This window comes from Zeus faber (genome assembly GCF_960531495.2).
Source record: "Zeus faber genome assembly, chromosome: 5".
Lineage (NCBI taxonomy): Eukaryota > Metazoa > Chordata > Actinopteri > Zeiformes > Zeidae > Zeus > Zeus faber.
The window spans coordinates 36,859,371-36,881,409 of record NC_137192.1 but is presented as its reverse complement, the minus strand read 5'-3'; the positions used below and the strand labels follow the sequence as shown (position 1 = coordinate 36,881,409).

Below are 22,039 nucleotides of genomic sequence, written 5' to 3'. Positions count from 1 at the left end.
CGTAGCTGATGTAGCTTCTGCGGCTTCTGCTTCACTTTCAGTTTGGCGCCTTGGGGAGATACCATGTGTGACGTCACGGGGTGGGGGAATCCCATCTATTAATCTTCACAAACTAAAGCAAATCTCAACATGAACATTTTTAGAATCCATAATACACAAATAAGATGATAATAATCCATAATATATCGATGATATGATAAAAATTCATAAAACATGGGAAAGATTATAATAATCCATAAAACATGTACACCCCTCTAGCCCTTCCGTGGTGGTTGGGCTCGGTGCGGGGGAATCTCTTTGTTTTTTTATTTTAAAACGTGTAGAATTTAATCTGGAAGATTAAATCTTTACGATAAATCTTTATGAAACAAACACCTTTTGAATTGAAGTTTATTAACTTGATTTCCTGTGGTGTTGGCATCGCCCGGATCGGGCGGAACCTTTCTCTCCCGGAACTGATGTCGGCAGGTGACGCGGCTTCCGGACGGGATTGACGGTGGCACCGACGGGACAGCGTCAGGTAAACACGTGTTCGTGTTGCTCCCCACGGCGGGTTACAGTGACGTCTGTGGAAGAAGGTCTTTCTACTTCAGTACAAGTACGTGCGACGAAAGGTACTTGAGATAAAATTAAACTTTATTCATTCGGGCGTTACAGCAGCAAAACAAGGATCAGTAGAACATCTATTGTAGACGGAAAAGCAGGTGTTACAGCAGCACATCCAAGATATGAGAAGTAATGTAAACAAATAGCAACAAAGATGGACTGGCACCTTGCCAACTAACCTGGACTGGCACCTTGCTAACTAACCTGGACTGGCACCATGCCAACTAACAGATGAATGGATCTTGTTTTCCTTTCTCCGTCACCCTGGTTGTGGTGTTGTCCCGCTTTCCTCCTGTCCCCTTGTCCTCCCATCTTCCTGTGCCCATGTCCTCTTGTCCTCCTCTCAGCAGCCATGCAACGTCTCTACGTGGGGGGTCTGAGCCACAGCGTGACACAGAAGGACCTCAGGGATCGTTTTGGGAAGTTTGGAGCGGTGCAGGACGTGGAGCTGCGGACCAGGAGGGACGAGGACGGTGAGACAGCACCAGGGTCCTCACATCAGCTACACACTCAAATGGATTTGTCCAAACACAAGACGGCGTTTATTCCGTCGGGGTGAGAAGAGCACGAGCTTCCGGAACAAGGAGAGACAGTTTGAATAAAGTGGAAATGTCTTTTTGACCAGAGCTATCACCGTTATGACATCATTGCCCGATCCAAATTGTTCCAGCCAGTGGTTTTGGAAAATCACCAGATTCTACAATCACATATTAATTTCAAATTTTATGGGAAGTTGAAGCCAACATTAGAAATTTTGCAACAAATAGAATGTAAAGCTGCACGCAGCGATGCCCGGGTCGTCCAAGATCAATTGTCTGTGGGACCCGAAAAATCAGCTAGGAAGAGTTCCCGAAAGTACAGAGCATGAAAATGACCAAAAAGGAACGAATTTCATGGAAACAGTGTCTTTATACGAACATGATATTCAACTCTTTGCCACGCCCAACTCGTGTGACAAAAACACAATCTTTTAATACATTTCAGTTGCAAAGGTGTCTTGATGACACTCACCAAGTTTGAAGTCGTTCCGATGAGTCTAGGAGGAGGAGTTTCCGGGGGGGAAAAAAGTGTCTAAAATGGCGCCTTTAATTCAATATGGCCGACTTCCTGTTGGGTTTCGGTCATGGCTGCAACATGTACAATTTTCTTAAGTCTCGTGAATTTACATATGTGTACTGAATTGAAGTGAGTTTCTGACGAGTGTGCAAAGTTTTGTGAGTTTTGGGCTTTCTTCAGGCCCCAAAAGGCTGAAGAAGGAGAATAAACAGGCGTAACGCTGGTGTCGTGGCTCTTGTATTTAGCTTGCTGGAGTGAGAGCGTCGACCGGCTGTACTTACATTATGACCACGCTGTGAACAGTGAGAGAGGCTTCATTTGGGCTGTTTGTCGGTGAGGGCGCTGCCCGCGCCGCCTCCGCTGCCTCTGTTTGATCCCTGGCCGCTCTGCTGCAGGAGTTCCCTACAAGACGTTCGGCTACGTCAACATCGGCATCTCAGACGGAGACTTGAAGAAATGTGAGTAAGAGCGCGTGCGGTCGGTGCCTCGCCCGAGGGCGCTCGGTGTCCCTGTGGTTGTGCCGCTTCAGAGGCTCTGTGTTGCAGGTCTGACGGTTCTGAACAAGTCCAAGTGGAAAGGAGGAACGCTGCAGATCCAGACGGCCAGGGAGAGCTTCCTGAGCAGGTAGAGCAGCAGCAGGAGGCCTTTCCTCCGGTCACCGCCGAGCGCTCACAACAACCCAACCGGGGTTGCCTGTTGCCCGGTGGACCTCTGTCGTTTAGAAGAGTCCGAAGGACTCGCGAGGAGCGGTAACCATGGCAACCGCAGTTAGGGTCACGATTACCGCTCCTCACGGTGGCTCGTCTCCTCAGACTGGCCCGGGAGCGGCAGGCGCGGTCGGACCCGGTGCCGGAGGCTCCGCCCGACCCCAAGCCCACGCTTCTGGACTCCCTGAGGAGCGCCGGCGTGGACAACTTCCACATGAAGGCGGCCGTGCCGGGGACGGAGGTGCCGGGACACAAGGTGGGGGTCCTCCGTTGTGGCGGGAGGAAAAGATGTCAAGCATTTTACCAAAACATAATACTGTGCTGGTCTGTCGGCAGGACTGGGTGGTCAGTAAGTTCGGCCGCGTGCTTCCTGTCCTGAACCTGCGCTGTCGCCGTGGAAACGGAACCAGGACGGTGAAGCTGGACCCGTCCAAACACAGCCACAACATCAAGAAGTTAGACTCCGCCTTCCCGGACGCTCCCGCCAGCGTCTCCCAGCTCACCTGGGAAATCCCGGGCGGGGATGATGACATCAGCAAGAAGAGGCGGGGCGAGTTCCCCGCCGTCCGGCCGCGGAGGCCCAAGAGACGACGGGTGGAGCCGGAGAACGGAGCTGGGCCCCGCGGCTCCTCCTGTAGCCGGTGCCGCTCGCCGGCCGCCCGCTCTTGTCTTGGCTCGGCTCCGGGTCCTGGAATCTCTCTGGTTTCTGTGGCGACGGCAGCACAGCGCCCGCCCAACGGCGGTGCCGTGCCGGTGGCTCCCGGCGGACAGGCTCCGCCCCCTCACGTGTGGGGGGGGAGGAGCCTGAGCGCGGTCCACAGCGACTCAGAAGACGACATCCGCCGAATGGGGTCGTCTCCGAGCTCCCAGGGTGCACCGGGGCAGGACAACGGGGACGACGACCTGGAAGTTGTCGGAGACGACTTCCTGCTGAAGTCTAGAAGGTTCCGGAAAGGTGAGAAGAAAGATGGAGGACAGAGTGGTGAGGGTTCTAGTTGGTAAAACTGGAGCTGATGACAGAGCAGTGTCACATACATAGACATACTATCATACATGTACATGCTATCATATACATACTATCATACATGTACATACAATCATACATGTACATACTTTCATATACATACTATCATACATATACATACTATCATACATATACATACTGTCATACATGTACATACTGTCATACATGTACATACTATCATACATATTTTCATACATATACATACTATCATACATAGACATACATAGACATACTTTCATACATATACATGCTATCATACATGTACATACAATCATACATGTACATACTTTCATATACATACTATCATACATATACATACTATCATACATATACATACTGTCATACATGTACATACTGTCATGTACATACTATCATACATATTTTCATACATATACATACTATCATACATACTGTCATACATAGACATACTATCATACATAGACATACTATCATACATATTCATACATAGACATACTTTCATACATATACATACTATCATACATACTATCACACATAGACATACTATCATACATAGACATACTATCATACATATTCATACATAGACATACTTTCATACATATACATACTATCATACATACTATCACACATAGACATACTATCATACATAGACATACTATCATACAGAGACATACTTTCATACATATTCATACATAGACATACTATCATACATAGACACACTATCATACATATTCATACATAGACATACTTTCATACATATACATACTATCGTACATACTATCATACATACTATCATACATAGACATACTATCATTGATAGACATAATATCATACAGAGACATACTTTCATACATATTCATACATAGACATACTATCATACATAGACATACTTTCATACATAGACATACTATCATACATACTATCATACATAGACATACTTTCATACATATATGCAGTGAAATGTCAATGTTATTCAGCATCTGTTTGAATCTGAAATCTGAATTTTGGGAAGTTGTCATCCACACACCGGGTCGTAAAAGGTGGGGTTGTTGTTGTGCCTCCAGGGGGCGGATGCGAGGAACAGGACGACTACGACTCAGCCGACACGGACGAACTCCTCAGCTCTGGGACCACGTGTTCAGGGCGGAGGCCTCCTGGCTTCCTGGAGAGCGACGGCGCGAGGAAGGGGAGGAACGCCGGAGAGGAAGATGGCCGACCTGCCTCCCAGGAAGGTGCCAGGGAGGATTCTGGGAAAGGAGGTGCCCGGATGGACACCGGCAAAGGGAAGAAGGAGGAAGAGGAGGCAGTCGTTTGTTTGTCGAAAGCCTCCTCATCAGAAGAAGAAGGAGGAGCTGGCCGTGCCCACAGCGGGCGGGGCTCTGGTTGGGAGCCTCCATCACATGGTGGTGATGGAGCTGCGGGTTCCAGTGACTCTGGCTCCGACTACGACGCCTGGTCCTCGAGCTGCACCCGCCTGGAGATCTCACTGCAGGACCTGCAGACGCTGGCGGAGCGCTATGCCACCGCCACCCCGACAGGAAATGACCCGGCCCCCGGCACCTCTTCCACCACGACACCGCGCCCAAAGGAAGGGACCACGCCGCAGGAGATCCTGGCAGCCATCTTGGAGGAAGACAGCAGTGAAGACGACAGGAAGAAGAAGAAGAAGAAAGGTACCAGTGTGTCAGACACTCTTCCGGCTTTCCAGGGAACCGCAGCCCTGAGGACACCAGGAGATGGCCTCGGGAGAGGGGCGGGGCCAGGGCACGGTGGGAGGAAAGGGGCGGGGTCTGGTGACACGGATGCAGATGATGAGGACCAGAAAGAGACCATTCCTGAAGGTTCCCTCAACGTTCTGCCTGGGGAACCCAAGTGGGTGGGCCCCTTCTCCTCCTCCAGTGAGGAAGAGGAGGAGGAGGATGAAGAGGAACCGCAGCAGGAAGTGGCTCCATCCTCCTCCTCCAGTGAGGAAGAGGAGGAGGAGGATGAAGAGGAACCGCAGCAGGAAGTGGCTCCATCCTCCTCCTCCTGTGAGGAAGAGGAGGAGGAGGATGAAGAGGAACCGCAGCAGGAAGTGGCTCCATCCTCCTCCTCCAGTGAGGAAGAGGAGGAGGAGGATGAAGAGGAACCGCAGCAGGAAGTGGCTCCATCCTCCTCCTCCTGTGAGGAAGAGGAGGAGCGTGAGGTGCTTCCCGGGGGCGTCCCGGGGGCGGTGGGTCCAGAGCGGCAGCGGCAGGACAACCTGCGACGCCTGGCGGCGCTGGAGCAGCGACGCAGGGAGACGCAGCAACACCGCACGCTGATCCAGGGGGCGCTGTCTGCACTGGTGAGAGTGAGACAGGTTAAGGAATGTTCTGTTACTAAAAGCAGCACTTCCACCCTCTGCCCTCAAGGGGGCAGCAACCAGGCTCCTCCACAGGGTTTCAGCCTGGGGGGGGGGGGGCTGGGAGGTGTGTACTCATATGGAAAATAGCAGAATTTTCTGGGTAATGAAGGGAAGTGATTACATATAAATCACTATAGATATAATAATATCAATCAATGAAGTGATTAATGGAATGTAATAACTGATGAGATGTTTCCTCAGGACGCTCCAGCGTCGCGCTCTGGGAAACACATTGTTTTCGGCTCTGAGGAGGAAGAGGAGGACGAGGACAAACGGAGCTCCAGGAAAACCCCAGATCAGGACGGCAAATCAGACGGAGCGGAGTCGGGACGAGCTGCAGCACCGGCCAATCAGCAAGCAGCAGCTGGAGGGAGGGTGAGTCTAGAAGGATGGATGACCGTTACTAAATAAATACATCAATACTAAAGGATATATTGTATTTATACTGATTTAATGACGACTGACACAGTCGATTTGAAGTGTGTGTGTGTGTGTGTGTGTGTGTGTGTGTGTGTGTGTGTGTGTGTGTGTGTGTGTGTGTGTGTGTGTGTGTGTGTGTGTGTGTGTGTGTGTGTGTGTGTGTAGGCTTCCAGGTTGTTTGGCAGTGATGAAGAGGAGGATGACGAGGTGGACGCCATGTTTCAGATCAAACCTCAGTTTGAAGGTGGAGCAGGACGCAGGGTGAGTCACATGATCTCAGAGCCACGCTCCATAGAAACCATGGAGGACAATGATGTCATCAAGACAGGTTGTTATTCTGCGAAAGAACAGTTATTACATGAGAGCTTATTCATATGTAGACAAGTATATACTAGTTATAAACTAGTCATACTAGTTATAAACAAGACATGCTAATTATAAACAAGACGTACTAGTTATAAACTAGTTGTACTAGTTAGAAACTAGACTTACTAGTTATAAACTAGACGTACTAGTTGTAAATCCCTCTCAGTGTACTATTGTATGCAGTTGGTATTGTGTAGTAATCATGTTCACCCTGGTTATCTGTAATAAGCTCCTGGTGCTTGGGGCTTAGTTACTGCTAACCAACCCTTATCACTACATTCACATTTTCCTTGTGTTTATTGATCAGACGCTTGTGTCCAAAGCAACTTCCATGAGAGACTAGAAACAGGAAACGGGAGCAGTGGAGCCACATGGAATTGAAGCACATGACCTATGTCCTGTCTGTCTGTCTGTCTGCCTGTCTGCCTGCGTGTCTCTCCAGCTGATGGAGATTCAGTCTGGCTTTGGAACAGACGAGAGGTTTCGAATGGACGCTCGTTTCCTGGAGAGCGACGAAGAGGAGGAGGAGGAGGAGGAGGAGGAGTCAGGTACAGATGACTCCATCTTGGTTACTGTGTTGGCGTACACAGTACACAGTACACAGTTCCAGCCTCCTTGTGTTGTTCCTCCAGGGAGGAAGAGGAGGGGTGGAGAAGAGGAAGAGGAGGACGCTCTGCACAAAGAGAAGAAGAGAAATCTGTCCATCCTGCAGAACCTTCTGAGCACCAAGATGGCCGCCAAGAGCAAGAGCCAGACGTTCAGGTCACAATGAGTATTCATGTCAACCTGCTGCAGGGTCTGATCTGACTGGTTGAGGTGTTGCTGATGCTGCGCTGTGATTGGTCCTCCAGGGACGTGTCCGCACTGCACTACGACCCCACCCGGCCAGACCACGCCTCCTTCGAGAGCCGGCCAGAGGGCGGGGCCAAGGAGAGGTGCGTGGGTTCTGATTGGACCAGAACATTAGCATAGGTGGACTTTGTGGGCGTAGGAGTAGGTAGTAGGGATAGAGGGTGTAGGAGGATGTAGTGGGGGTAGAGGGCCTAGGGGGACATAGGGGTGTAGGGGGGCAGAGTGGGTGTAGCTGGGACGTAGTGGGTGTAGGAGGATGTAGTGGGTGTAGGGGGACGTAGTGGGTGTAGAAGGACATTGTGGATGTAGCGGGCGTAGTTAGGGTGTGGTTCTGAACCCAGACCCTATGTCAGGAGACTTGGTTGACACCAGCTCTCCATCCGCTCTGGTCACTGGACTGGACAGGAAGTAGTAGAGCACAGCTGCAGCGTCACTTCCTGTTGTGGTTTCAGTCAAAGCAGCAGGAGGAAGAAGAGGAAGTTGGAGGCGGAGCTTCCAGAAGTTTCCAGAGAAATCTTCTTTGAGGTTTCAACCGATCTGAAAAAGGTGTTTGGAGGAAGGACGGAGGTGGAGGAGGAGGAGGAGCAGGAGGAGCTGCCGCCCAGCCTGTCTGTCTGCAGTACAGACAGACAGCAGTCATCTGGATTCCAGTTCTCCTTCTTTGGAAACGAGATTGACACAGGAAGCAGGGAGACAGGTACGGCTCAACTTCCTCTGTCTCGCTGCCTGTCCATGTCTCTGTCTCGCTGCCTGTCTGTGTCCCTGTCTCGCTGCCTGTCTGTGTCCCTGTCTCGCTGCCTGTCTGTCTCTGTCTCGCTGCCTGTCTGTCTCTGTCTCGCTGCCTGTCTCTGTCTCACGGCCTGTCTGTAAATCTTCCTCAAGTTGATGGATTGAAATGTTGTGTTGGTTGAAATCTGCATCGTTTAAAGCAGCGGAGCTGAGTCCCAGCCTCTTCCTTTTCCTCCTCCGCTCCATCTTCCTCCTCTCCATCTTCTTCCTCCTCCTGGCTGCTGCTGTCCTGTCCACAGTGTCTTGGTGCTTCATACAGGTGGATGTGATGAACCTCAAACAGGAAGTGAAGTGTTATCATGTCTTCGCTGTCCACATGGGTCCAAGACGCCTGCATTCAACCACACCTCACTCTGTGTCACAGGGGAGGACCGGGACCAGGACCGGGACCAGGACCGGGACCAGGACCGGGACCGGGACCAGGACCGGGACCAGGACCGGGACCAGGACCGGGACCAGGACCGGGACCAGTCCGTCCAGGGGCTCAAGCTTCCATGGAAACTGGACGCTGGTGTCCATGACAGCAGCTCTGAGGAGGAAGAGGAGGAAGCTGAGAGCCAGCAGAGGAGCTCCACCAACCCAGGGTGGGTGGAGCTCACACACAAACACACATACACACATTACATTGCATTGATCAGAGGTCAGAAGCTTTTATCCAAAGCGACTTACAATTGTTCAAACAGCGACGGACGCAGCCATCAGGAGCAATGAGGGGTTAAGTGTCTTGCTCAAGGACACTACAGCATGCTAGCAGGAGGAGCCTGGGATCCAACCAGCAACCTTTACATGACTAGATGACCAGCTCTACCTCCTGAGATACCATCCCCACATCCCACTACATACACACACATGAATACATACACATATACATACACATCAATATACACATCAATACACACATACACATCAATACACACATACACATCAATACACACAAACACATAAATACATACATACACATAAATACATACACACATTCACATAAATACACATTTACATACACACTACCATAAATGCACACACATAAATACACACTTTTACATACACACAGCCATAAATACATACACATAAATACACACAAACACACATACATACACACACATATATACATACACACATGCACACATACACATGCACAAAAGTACACACATACACATGCACAAAAGTACACACACACATACATACACATGCACATAAGTACACACATATACATGCACATAAGTACACACATATACATACACACCCACATAAATACATACACGTAAATACATACATACAAACATATACACACATATACAGACATACACACATAAACATCACTACACACACACACAGCTTTGTGAGCTAGCATGGTGACCCGTGCTGTGTTGCAGGGACCTGACTCCAGAAAACAAACAAAGTTTCTTCTTCTGTGCGGAGGACGACAGACTGGCAGGTAGGACACGCGGTCGGCCTCTTTCAGCTTCACTGATGTCACTTCCGGTTTGAAACTCCCTCCTGCTGCCGCTCTAATTAGAGGACAGATGGAGTGGCATGATGTAACCTGTCTGTCTGCCTTTCTCTCTCCCTCCCCGTCAGAGGGTCCCAGTTTGTTTTGTCGCTCTTCTCGGCTAGATGAGCAGAAGGACGAGTGGCAGGAGAGGAGGACTTCTCTCCTTCAGGTCCTCAGCATATTATAGTATATATATGTATTATTATTATTTTATTATATAATTTTTAGAATTGTTATTCTAGTATTATTTTATTATTACTATTTTATTATATTATTTATTGATATTATATTGTTAATATATTCAGTTATTATTGTTATATTGTATTGTTTTAGTATTATATTGTTATGTATATATATATTTTTTTTTATTATATTGTTAGGGTTATATAACTGCAACATTTGAAAATGTTTTTGCCGTGAAGGATTTCCGCCGCACGCACAGGAAGGCTCGCAGGAAGTTCAGCCAGCGGCGCTGAGCATCATGGGAAGGAACTGGGACGCCGTGTTGGAGCCCAGACACAAGGTGGCAGGAAGTGACATCGCGTGACCACAGGAAATGACAGAATCCAGTGTAGTTCTGAAATCATGAGAAATTGTTGATTTTGTATTTGTCTGAATCTGAAATAAATGAAATGATTCAGTTTGTGGCGATTTTTTATCTAGGGAATCAGCCCTATGGCGTGCTTGAAGGGATGACAGGCAGAAGAATCTTTAATTGTCGCCCACGCTTGTTTTTGGGTGGTGCTGGTGAAACGCTTCCTCTGCATTGAACCATCCTGGCTTGTGCTCCCTCTGGGGGGGCAGCCAGGAGCAGGGGGCAGCGTTGGTCGACGCCCGGGCACCTGGTACCAGGTGTCCTTCGCTGGTCACACCATGATGTGTGCATGTTTAGGGTGGAGGTCCTTGGAGGATGACAGGAGTGATGTGATGGAGGATGACAGGGGTGATGTGATGGAGGATGACAGTTTGTTGTGCTTCTTTAGTAATTAAACTAAATATTTATATAAATATATTGTTATTAATAATTGTATTATGTATATTAATAATTATATTATGATTAATAATAATGGCAATAATTAGAATCATAATATTACCAAAAATCATTATAATAATAATTATAACAAATAAATGTTTGTCAATAAAGCTTTGATCAGTTTGAAGCAGTCAGCTGCCTCTGACGTCACATCCGACATGGCGGCCCCGGCTAGCAGCTAGCCGTTAGCTTCCCTCCGGACCGTCGCGCTGTGATCCACATGGAGGTCGGAAGTTTCCCGGAGGAGGCGGCGGATCGCGCCGTGCGGATCAGCGGCTCGGAGCCGGTGGAGAACTACACGGTGCGGCTCGGAAGGAGCGGGACACCGCGGTCATGTTGTTCTTTACGGGGGACGCTAGCCGTGTTAGCCCCGTGCATGGCCGCGGACGGGTTCAGCTAGCCTAGCTGCTGGGAGCGGCTCACAAGCTCATCTTTATGGGTTAGAAGGAGATGGAAACGGAGACTGTGAAACTGTATGAGAGGCTTGTCGTGCCCGGTGGTGCCCTGGTTGGAGCAGCGGGATGCTGACCCCGGTGTGGCAGTGCTGCACCGGGTGGAGCAGCCTGGTGCTTCCTTGGGTGGAGCAGCCCGGTGCTGCTCCTTGGTGGAGCAGTGCTTCCCCGGGTGGTACAGCGTGGCGCTACCCCGGGTGGAGCAGTGCTGCCCCGGGTGAAGCAGCCTGGTGCTGCCCCCTGGTGGAGCAATGCTGCCCTGGGTGGAGCAGCGTGGTGCTCAGTCTGACCCTGTTTGCAGGTTTACATCATCGAGGTGACGGACGACGCCCACAAGTGGACAGTGAAACATCGTTACAGTGACTTCCATGATCTGCAGGAGAAGGTGGGTGACCAGAACTAGAACTAGCACCAGGCCAGAACTAGAACCAGACCAGAACTAGAACCAGAACCAGACTAGAACTAGAACCAGACTAGAACTAGAACCAGACTAGAACCAGAACCAGACTAGAACCAGAACCAGACTAGAACCAGAACCAGACTAGAACTAGAACCAGACTAGAACCAGAACCAGACCAGAACAAGAACCAGACTGGAACCAGACTAGAACCAGACTAGAACTAGTACCAGACTAGAACCATACTAGAACTAGAACCAGACTAGATCCAGACTAGAACTAGAACCAGGCTAGAACCAGAACCAGACTAGAACCAGAACCTGAACCAGACTAGAACTAGAACCAGACTAGATCCAGACTAGAACCAGAACCGAACTAGAACCAGACTAGAACCATACTAGAACTAGAACCAGACTAGAACCAGACAAGAACTAGAACTAGAACCGGACAAGAACTAGAACCAGACTAGAACTAGAACCAGACTGGAACCAGACTAGAACCAGAACCAGACTAGAACTAGAACCAGACGAGAACCAGGCTAGAACCAGAACCAGACCAGAACCAGACTAGAACTAGAACCAGACAAGAACCAGGCTAGAACCAGGCTAGAACCAGAACTAGAACCGGAACTAGAACCAGACCAGAACCAGACTAGAACCAGACTAGAACTAGAACTAGAACCAGACTAGAACCATACTAGAACTAGAACCAGACTAAAACTAGAACCAGACTAGAACTAGAACCAGACTAGAACCAGAACCAGACTAGAACTAGAACCAGAACTAGACTAAAACTAGAACCAGACTAGAACTAGAACCAGACTAGAACTAGAACCATACTAGAACTAGAACCAGACTAGAACTAGAACCAGACTAGAACTAGAACCAGACTAGAACCAGACAAGAACTAGAACCAGACTAGAACTAGAACCGGACTAGAACTAGAACCAGACTAGAACTAGAACCAGACTGGAACCAGACTAGAACCAGACTAGAACTAGAACCAGACTAGATCCAGACTAGAACTAGAACCAGACTAGAACCAGAACCAGACTAGAACTAGAACCAGACGAGAACCAGGCTAGAACCAGAACTAGAACCAGACCAGAACCAGACTAGAACCAGACTAGAACTAGAACCAGACTAGAACAAGACTAGAACCAGACCCAGACTAGAACCAGACTAGAACTAGAACCAGAACCACACTAGAACCAGACTAGAACTAGAACCAGACTAGAACCATACTAGAACCAGAACCAGACTAGAACCAGACTAGAACTAGAACCAGACTAGAACCAGACTACAACCAGAACTAGACTAGAACTAGAACCAGACTAGAACCAGACTAGAACCATACTAGAACTAGAACAAGACTAGAACCAGACAAGAATTAGAACCGGACTAGAACTAGAACCAGACTAGAACTAGAACCAGACTAGAACTAGAACCATACTAGAACTAGAACCAGACTAGAACCAGACTAGAACTAGAACCAGACTAGAACCAGACTAGAACTAGAACCAGACTAGAACAAGACTAGAACCAGACCCAGACTAGAACCAGACTAGAACTAGAACCAGAACCACACTAGAACCAGACTAGAACTAGAACCAGACTAGAACCATACTAGAACTAGAACCAGACTAGAACCAGACTAGAACTAGAACCAGACTAGAACCAGACTAGAACCAGACTACAACCAGAACTAGACTAGAACTAGAACCAGACTAGAACTAGAACCAGACTAGAACCATACTAGAACTAGAACAAGACTAGAACCAGACAAGAACTAGAACCGGACTAGAACTAGAACCAGACTAGAACTAGAACCAGACTAGAACTAGAACCATACTAGAACTAGAACCAGACTAGAACCAGACTAGAACTAGAACCAGACTAGAACCAGACTAGAACTAGAACAAGACTAGAACCAGACAAGAACTAGAACCGGACTAGAACTAGAACCAGACTAGAACTAGAACCAGACTAGAACCAGACTAGAACTAGAACAAGACTAGAACCAGACAAGAACTAGAACCGGACTAGAACTAAAACCAGACTAGAACTAGAACCAGACTAGAACTAGAACCAGACTAGAACCAGAACCAGACTGGCCACGCAGCCTCTTTAAGGACTTACACATTTTAATCTATTTTATGTTTTTATTCATAACTGATCTGAGTGAAAGGAGAGGAAGAGGAAGTGGCTCCGAGCGCCCCACTCCCTGTTTCTCACCGTGGATCTCCTCCACCCAGCTCCTGTCAGACCACCAGGGGGACCAGCTCCACCTGCTGCTCCCCAGGAAGACCCTGTGGAAGAACTCCAAGCGGCAGGTGGAGCGGAGGCAGGTGGAGCTGGAGCACTACCTGCAGGCGCTGCTGCAGCACTACGCCCGCCGCGCCACGCCCAAGGCCCTGGCCTGCTTCCTGCACTACCACCTCTATGTGAGCACCATCCGTCTACTGCTACACCCATCTCACACCATCTGTCTATTTCTACACCACTACACCACCACCTGTCTCACCCTCCACCAGTGCTGATATGAGTCACGTGACCTTCTCCTCCGCAGGAGATGAACAGCATCGCGGCGTCGCTGGCTGAGCTGTTGTTCCACAGAGGTGAGCTTCCTGCTTCCGGTTTCCTGTTTCCTGCTTTCTGCTTTCTGTTTCCTGTTTCCTGTTTCCTATTTCCTGCTTCCTGCTCCCTCTTTCCTGCTCCCTGTTTCGTGCTTCCTGTTTCCCGCTCCCTGCTTTCTGTTCCCGGCTTTCTGTTTCCTGTTTCCTATTTCCTGCTCCCTGCTCCCTGTTTCCTGCTTCCGGTTTCCTGTTTCCTGCTTTCTGCTTTTTGTTTCCTGTTCCCTCTTTCCTGCTTCCGGTTTCCGGTTTCCTGCTTCCTGCTTACTATTTCCTGCTTCCGGTTTCCTGTTTCCTGCTTCCCTCTTTTCTGCTTTCTGTTTCCTGATTCCTGTTTCCTGTTTCCTATTCCCTGCTTCCTGCTCTCTCTTTCCTGCTCCCTGCTTTCTGTTTCCGGCTTTCTGTTTCCTGTTTCCTATTTTCTGCTCCCTGTTTCCTGCTTCCGGTTTCCTTGTTTCCTGCGTTCTGCTTTCTGTTTCCTGTTTCCTGTTCCCTGTTTCCTATTTCCTGCTTCCTATTTCCTGCTTCCTGCTCCCTCTTTCCTGCTCCCTGTTTCCGGTTTCCTGCTTCCTGTTTCCTACTCCCTGCTTTCTGTTCCCGGCTTTCTGTTTCCTGTTTCCTATTTCCTGCTTCCTGCTCCCTGCTTCCTGTTTCCTATTTCCTGCTTCCTGCTCCCTGTTTCCTGCTTCCGGTTTCCTGGTTACTCTTTACTGTTTCCTGCTTCCTACTTTCTGTTTCCTGTTTCCTATTCCCTGTTTCCTATTTCCTGCTTCCTGCTCCCTCTTTCCTGCTTCCTGCTCCCTGCTCCCTGCTTTCTGTTTCCTGCTTTCTGTTTCCTATTTCCTGCTTCCGGTTTCCTGATTCCTGTTTCCTGTTTCCTATTTCCTGCTTCCTGCTCCCTCTTACCTGCTTTCTGTTTCCGGTTTCCTGTTTCCTGTTCCCTGTTTCCTATTTCCTGCTTCCTGCTCCCTCTTTCCTGCTCCCTGCTTCCGGTTTCCTGCTTCCTGTTTCCTACTCCCTGCTTTCTGTTTCCGGCTTTCTGTTTCCTGTTTCCTATTTCCTGCTTCCTGCTCCCTGCTTCCGGTTTCCTGTTTCCTATTTCCTGCTTCCTGCTCCCTGTTTCCTGCTTCCGGTTTCCTGGTTACTCTTTACTGTTTCCTGCTTCCTGCTTTCTGTTTCCTGTTTCCTGTTCCCTGTTTCCTATTTCCTGCTTCCTGCTCCCTCTTTCCTGCTCCCTGTTTCCTGCTTCCTGTTCACTGTTTCCTATTTCCTGCTTCCTGCTCCCTCTTTCCTGCTCCCTGTTTCCTGCTTCCTGTTTACTGCTTCCTGTTGACCTTTCACCATTGAGTTGTTCAGTGCAGTGCAGCAGTGATCTGACCCCCTCCCCCCAGGGGACCAGCTGCTCTCAGGTGGGGAAGTGTTCTCCCTTCGCCCGCTCCAGCTTCACTCCGTCAGCCTTCGTCTGGTCAAACCCTCGGGCTGGAGCTCGGACGCCCGCTGCGACCTGTCTCACATCCTGGACTTCAGCTGCCGCCTGCGCTGCCTCAAGGTGAGCGGCGGGGGGCGCTGGGGTTGGGTGTAGAGGGTGGAGGTAGAGCCTGACGTGCTGCTGCTGCTGTACAGGTCCAGGGCAGCAGGGGCACCGTGGGCTCCAGCAACATCCAGGAGAACAACCTGACCTTTGACCTGTCGCTGTTCAAGTCTCTGCTGCAAATAGAGGTGAGTCAATGCAGGTCAATGCTCCTCTCTCCACTTCCGGTCTCCCCACTTCCGGTCTCTCCACTTCCTGTCTCTCCACTGCTGGTCTCTCCACTTCCTGTTCCAGATCACTGAGTGCTGCGCTCGGAAGATACAGGGTCTGGCATCGCTGCGACACCGTCTAGAGACGCTCAGCGTCCACAACAGCACCGACTCCATGATGGTGAGGGAGTTCCCCTGTGCTCTAGTTGAGTTGCTCTGGTTGAGTTGATCTGTTGCTCTGGTTGAGTTTCTCTGTTGCTCTAGTTTAGTTGCCATGTGCACTAGTTGAGGTGTTCTGTTGCTCTAGTTTAGTTGTTTTGTGCTATAGTTGCGTTGCTCTGTGCTCTAGTTAAGTTACTCTGGTTGAGCTGCTCTGTGCTTTGGTTGAGTTGCTCATTGAGTTGCTCTGTGCTCGAGTTGAGTTGCTCTTGTTGACTTGCTCTCTTGCACTACTTGAGTTGCTCTTGTTGAGTTACTGTGTTGCACTACTTGAGTTGCTCTGGTTGAGTTACTGTGTTGCACTACTTGAGTTGCTCTGGTTGAGTTGCTGTGTTGCTTTAGTTGACTTGCTATGTGCGCTTGTTGAGTTGCCCTTTGCTCTAGTTGAGTTGCTCTGGTTGAGTTGCTGTGTGCTCTTGTTGAGTTCCTCTGCTATAGTTGAGCGGCTCTAGTTGAGTTGCTCTGTGCTCTAGTAGAGTTGCTGTGCTGTTCTAGTTGACTTGCTCTGTGCCGTTGTTGACTTGCTGTGTTGTTGTAGTTGAGTTGCTGTGTTGCTCTGTTCTCCACAGAGTGTCCTGGTCCCGGAGGCCAGTGAGTTCCCCCAGTGGGAGGCCGAGGGGGTGGAGTCTCCCGTCACTGCTGTGATTCCTCTATGGGGCACCCTGACAACTCTGGACCTGAGCAGCAACCACATCACCTGCATTGACCTGTCTGTGGTGAGTACGTCACACTGCCTGTCTCTCTACCTGTCTGTCTCTCTCAGTTGTCTGACTATGGCCTGTCTGTCTGTTCAGAAAGTGATTCCAAAGGTGCAGTATCTCGACCTGAGCCACAACCAGCTGCAGTCTGTGGAGCACCTCCAGGTCAGTTTACTGGTCCCACTGGTCCCACTGGTCCCACTGGTTCTACTGGTCCCACTGATCTCACTGGTCCCACTGGTTCTACTGGTCCCACTGGTTCTACTGGTCCCTCTAATTCTACTGGTTCTACTGGTCCCACTGGTTCTACTGGTCCCACTGGTTCTATTGTAGTACGCAGGAGTACAACTACCATTAGTAGAACTAGGACCACTACTAGTACTACTACTAGTAGTAATACTTCTACTTCTATTAGTACTGTAGTGTGTATTGATCTGACCATTAATAACGAGATGCTCTGACCTGCAGCACCTGTACAACCTGGTGCACCTGGACCTTTCCCACAATGCACTGCGGTTGCTGGACTCCGCCCACACCCGCCTGGGGAACATCCGGACCCTGAACTTGGCGGGAAACCAGCTGCAGAGACTCAGCGGCCTCAGGAAGCTCTACTCCCTGGAGAGCCTGGATCTAGCCCACAACCTCATAGACCAGGTACCTGACCAATGGACACATAGACAAGGTTTGTGACATTGGACCAGAACCAGGTACTAGACCAGAGTCACAGCCAGAGCAGGAATAGAACAGGTACCAGACCACTAGTCTAGCTAGACCAGACACGGCAACAGAACCACTTGACCTCAGAACCAGGATTATTTGGGACAGGACCTCAGTAGGGACGGAGACCTCTGTGGGACTCTGTACCCCCTGAGGTCCCTGTTCCCCCTGAGGGGACTTCTGTCCACACACAGATCTCGCTGCATTGATTGTTTTTGAGAAAAGCTTTTTCTAAATGTGTTCTACATCAGTTCTCTCATTGTTGTTGTGTTGTAATGTTATTATTGTGTTGTAATGTGTTGTGTGATAATGTTGTTGTTGTGACGTTGTGTTGTAATGTTATTGTTGTGTTGTAATGTGTTATGTTATAATGTTGTTGTGACGTTGTGTTGTGACTATGTTGTGTTGTAATGTTATTGTTGTGTTGTAATGTGTTATGTTATAATAGTGTTGTTGTGACGTTGTGTTGGGACTATGTTGTGTTGTAATGTTATTGTTGTGTTGTAATGCTGTTGTTGTGTTGTGACACTGTTGTTGTGTTGTAATGTGGTTTGTTATAATGTTGTGTTGTGACATAATGTTGGGTTTTAATGTTATTGTTGTGTTGCAATGTGGTGCATTATAACGTTGTTGTTGTGTTGTAACTATGTTGTGTTTTAATGTTATTGTTGTGTTGTAATGTTATTGTTGTGTTGTGACATTGTTGTTGTGTTGCAATGTGGTGTGTCACATTGTGTTGTGACATTGTGTTGTGACTGTTGTGTTTTAATGTTATTGTTTTGCTGTAACGCTGTGTTGTAACGTTTTTGTGTTGTAACATTGTTGTTGTGTTATGACGTTTTTGTTGTGACATTGTGTTGTGAGATTGTCGTTGTGTTGTAACGTTGTTGTTGTGGTGTTCTTCTCAGCTGGAGGAGGTGCAGAGCGTCTCCTCTCTTCCTTGTTTGGAGAATCTCTCTCTGCTCCACAACCCGCTGAGTGTCGTCCCCGACTACAGAACCAGAGTCCTGGTCCAGTTCAGGGACCGGGCCAGAGAGGTACGGCTACTGCGGGCTATTGTGTACTGTGTAGTACTGCTGTGTACTAGTACTGTGTAGTATGGTGTACTTGTACTGTTTTCTGTGTACCAGGTGTGTCTGGATGGAGTCCTCACTACCCAAAAGGAGTTGGACACTGTTGAAGTACTCAAAGCCATTCAGAAAGCCAAAGATGCCAAAGACAAGAAGGTGAAGTACACACAAGTACACACTAGTGTACACACAAGTACACACTAATGATCAATCAAGCTTCATCCTTTAACTTGTTCAGTTACACACTTTTCTTCTTCCTTTATATTTCTTCACGAGATCTTCACTGATCGATCGGCCGATCAGTGTCTGATTCTGAGTCAGATATACTGATATATTTAGTGAGTCTCTAGTGGTCACATGCACACCATACTGTGCTGATGTAGCCTGGTGTTAAAGTAGTGGATACAAGGTCAGATATACTGATATATTTAGTGAGTCTCTATTGGTCACATGCACACCATACTGTACTGATGTAGCCTGGTGTTAAAGTAGTGGATACAAGGTCAGATATACTGATATATTTAGCGAGTCTCTAGTGGTCACATGTACACCATACTGTGCTGATGTAGCCTGGTGTTAAAGTAGTGGATACAAGGTCAGATATACTGATATATTTAGTGAGTCTCTAGTGGTCACATGTACACCATACTGTGCTGATGTAGCCTGGTGTTAAAGTAGCAGATACAAGGTCATGGAAGGTCGTGGTGGAGTTGAAAAGGTCAGATGTTTGTTTGTACTTGAACAAAGTAGATGAGATTAGAATGATGTATTTATTCCTGAAAATATTGTAAGATTGTACTGACTGTCCCAGCGGAGCTCCACGCTGCCTTCTAAAGAGTCACTCAGTAAAAACAGTCGTTCATTTCATTCAGTCGCTCGCTGACAGACCTCCTCTGTCTCTCGCTCAGATCGGGGAGGAGCTCAGACCTCCTGCCTCCACCTCCTCCTCCTGCTGCTCCTCCTCTTCCTGTGCTGTCGCTCCTCCTGCCTCCTCCTCCACCTCCACCTCCACCTCTCTGCACCTCCCCTGTCTGCAGGCCTCCTGCCTCGGCCCAGGTAACCTCCAGGCGTCGCTCTTCATCCTCTTTCCATTCCTCTCATTTGATGATCAACGTTGTGCTTTGTCGTCGTTTCCTGGTGCTCCGCCTCCGAGGGGCGTGGTCTCGGAAGGGGGGTGTCAGCCAATGGGAGCGCTCGGTGACTCTGAGCCGTTTCTTGTTTCAGAAGTAAAATCCGTCTCGCCTCACACCGTGTCTCCTGTGGATGTCTCACCCCCCGCAACCCATCTTTCTGCCAGGACCCGCAACCTGTCTGTCTGCACTAAACAGGTCGGTACTGGTCACAATACCTGTCTGTCCGTTGTTAAATTGCTGTGTTTTAACGGAGCTTTGTGCTGATTGGGTGCAGGTCCAGGCTCCGCCCCCAGCGCCGCCCCCTCTTATCTGTCTACCGACCAATAACATGCATGCACACTGTGGCCCTGAAAATACCGGGTAAGTACCAGTACTAGTACTAGTCCTACTAGTCATACCACTGTGGCGCTGGGGCCGCCAATAAACCCGCTGGTGGCTCCTCTGTGGCCCTTCCCGTGCCACTGTAGGCCCCTGCCACGCCCAACTCAGTGGTATTTTGAGGGCCCTTGTGGAGTAGAAAACAAAGCAGTTTGTTGTAGAGCGGACAGGGCTGTGGGGATGGGCTTGGTTACTCTAACAAGCAACAGCTGTACAGCCACACTGATCAGGGATCAATTACCTAGACCCAGGGCAAGTGTGGCTGCTCAAACCACACCACAACCACCAGTACTACTATACTAATAGTACTAGTGCTATACTACTACTGTAAGTGCTAGCATTAGTACTACTATACTATTAGTACTATTACTAGTGTTATACTACTACTGTTAGTACTAGTATTAGTACTACTATACTATTAGTACTATTACTAGTGCTATACTGCTACTGTTAGTACTAGTATTAGTACTTGTATACTATAAGTACTACTACTAGTGCTATACTGCTACTGTAAGTACTAGTATTAGTACTTCTGTACTATTAGTACTATTACTAGTGCTATACTACTTCTGTTAATACTAGTATTAGTACTACTATACTATTTGTACTATGACCTGTGCTATTCTACTAGTTCTGCTAGTACTTTTACTGTTCAGCTGCTAAAAACTGATCCTTAACTTGAGAAACATCATAAAAAAAACTGTTTGAAGTTCAACCTTTGACCCTTTGTGAGTAAAGTTATGAAGCAGATCAGGAGTAACAGGAAGCAAATCTAGAGCAACAGGAAGCACAGCAACAGGAAGCAGATCTAAAGAAACAGGAAGCAGATCGACAGGAAGCAGATCTAGAGCAACAGGAAGAACAGCAACAGGAAGCAGCTCAAGAGCAACAGGAAGCAGATCAAGAGCAACAGGAAGCAGATCAACAGGAAGCAGATCAAGAGCAACAGGAAGCACAGCAACAGGAAGCAGATCTAGAGCAACAGGAAGCAGATCTAGAGAAACAGGAAGCAGATCAACAGGCAGCAGATCTAAAGTAACAGGAAGCACAGCAACAGGAAGCAGATCTAGAGCAACAGGAAGCAGATCTGGAGAAACAGGAAGCAGATCAAGAGCAACAGCAGGCACAACAACAGGAAGCAGATCAAGAGCAACAGGAAGCAGATCTAGAGAAACAGGAAGCAGATCAACGGGAAGCAGATCAAGAGCAACAGGAAGCACTGCAACAGGAAACAGATCTAGAGCAACAGGAAGCAGATCAACAGGAAGCAGATCAAGAGCAACAGGAAGCAGATCTAGAGAAACAGGAAGCAGATCAAGAGCAACAGGAAGCAGATCTAGCTCAACACAAAGAACAGCAACAGGAATCAGGTCTAGAGCAACAGGAAACATATCAAGAGTAACAGGAAGCATAACAACAGGAAACAGATCTTGAGCAACAGGAAGCAGATCAAGAGCAACAGGAAGCATAACAACAGGAAACAGATCTTGAGCAACAGGAAGCAGATCAACAGGAAGCAGATCTAAAGCAACAGGAAGCAGATCTAAAGAAACAGGAAGCAGAGCAACAGGAAGCAGATCTAGAGCAACAGGAAGCAGATCTACAGGAAACACATCTAGAGCAACAGGGGGCAGATCTACAGGAAGCAGATCTAGAGTAGCAGGAAACAGATTTACAGGAAGCAGATCTGGATCAACACAAAGCACAGCAACAGGAAGCAGATCTAGAGCAACAGGAAGCATAACAGGCAGCAGAACTTGAGCAACAGGAAGCACATCAACAGGAAGCAGATCTAGAGTGACAGGAAGCAGATTCGAGCTCCTTCTTTCAGACCCAGATGTCGTGACCACATGGGCCGCCTGTTGAGTAAGTAGGCGCTAGATCATAGTGTCT

General features: G+C 48.6%; 2 protein-coding genes across 2 annotated transcripts in view; both read left to right on the top strand.

Annotated features, from left to right (window-relative positions):
* Positions 1-513: 513 nt before the first annotated feature.
* On the top strand, positions 514-10,304 carry nol8 (nucleolar protein 8). Its single transcript, XM_080001212.1, has 17 exons — positions 514-614; positions 954-1,079; positions 2,058-2,120; positions 2,208-2,286; positions 2,475-2,625; positions 2,706-3,324; positions 4,437-5,698; positions 5,960-6,133; positions 6,344-6,439; positions 6,987-7,092; positions 7,177-7,306; positions 7,396-7,479; positions 7,849-8,093; positions 8,550-8,769; positions 9,559-9,620; positions 9,764-9,846; positions 10,100-10,304. Exons 2-17 carry the CDS (start codon positions 959-961, stop codon positions 10,151-10,153), a joined length of 3,549 nt encoding a protein of 1,182 aa, XP_079857338.1. The 5' UTR covers positions 514-614; positions 954-958; the 3' UTR covers positions 10,154-10,304.
* A 573-nt stretch (positions 10,305-10,877) lies between these two features.
* nisch (nischarin) overlaps positions 10,878-22,039 on the top strand; it is a 16,709-nt gene continuing 5,547 nt past the window's right edge. Inside the window, exons 1-13 of the mRNA XM_080001211.1 lie at positions 10,878-11,011; positions 11,464-11,547; positions 13,814-14,002; positions 14,128-14,176; positions 15,583-15,740; positions 15,815-15,910; positions 16,017-16,112; positions 16,720-16,866; positions 16,945-17,013; positions 17,317-17,502; positions 18,474-18,602; positions 18,696-18,791; positions 19,544-19,691. Of these exons, the coding sequence (XP_079857337.1) occupies positions 10,931-11,011; positions 11,464-11,547; positions 13,814-14,002; positions 14,128-14,176; positions 15,583-15,740; positions 15,815-15,910; positions 16,017-16,112; positions 16,720-16,866; positions 16,945-17,013; positions 17,317-17,502; positions 18,474-18,602; positions 18,696-18,791; positions 19,544-19,691 (1,528 nt within the window). The 5' untranslated portion in view covers positions 10,878-10,930. The remainder of the gene's footprint in view (positions 11,012-11,463; positions 11,548-13,813; positions 14,003-14,127; positions 14,177-15,582; positions 15,741-15,814; positions 15,911-16,016; positions 16,113-16,719; positions 16,867-16,944; positions 17,014-17,316; positions 17,503-18,473; positions 18,603-18,695; positions 18,792-19,543; positions 19,692-22,039) is intronic.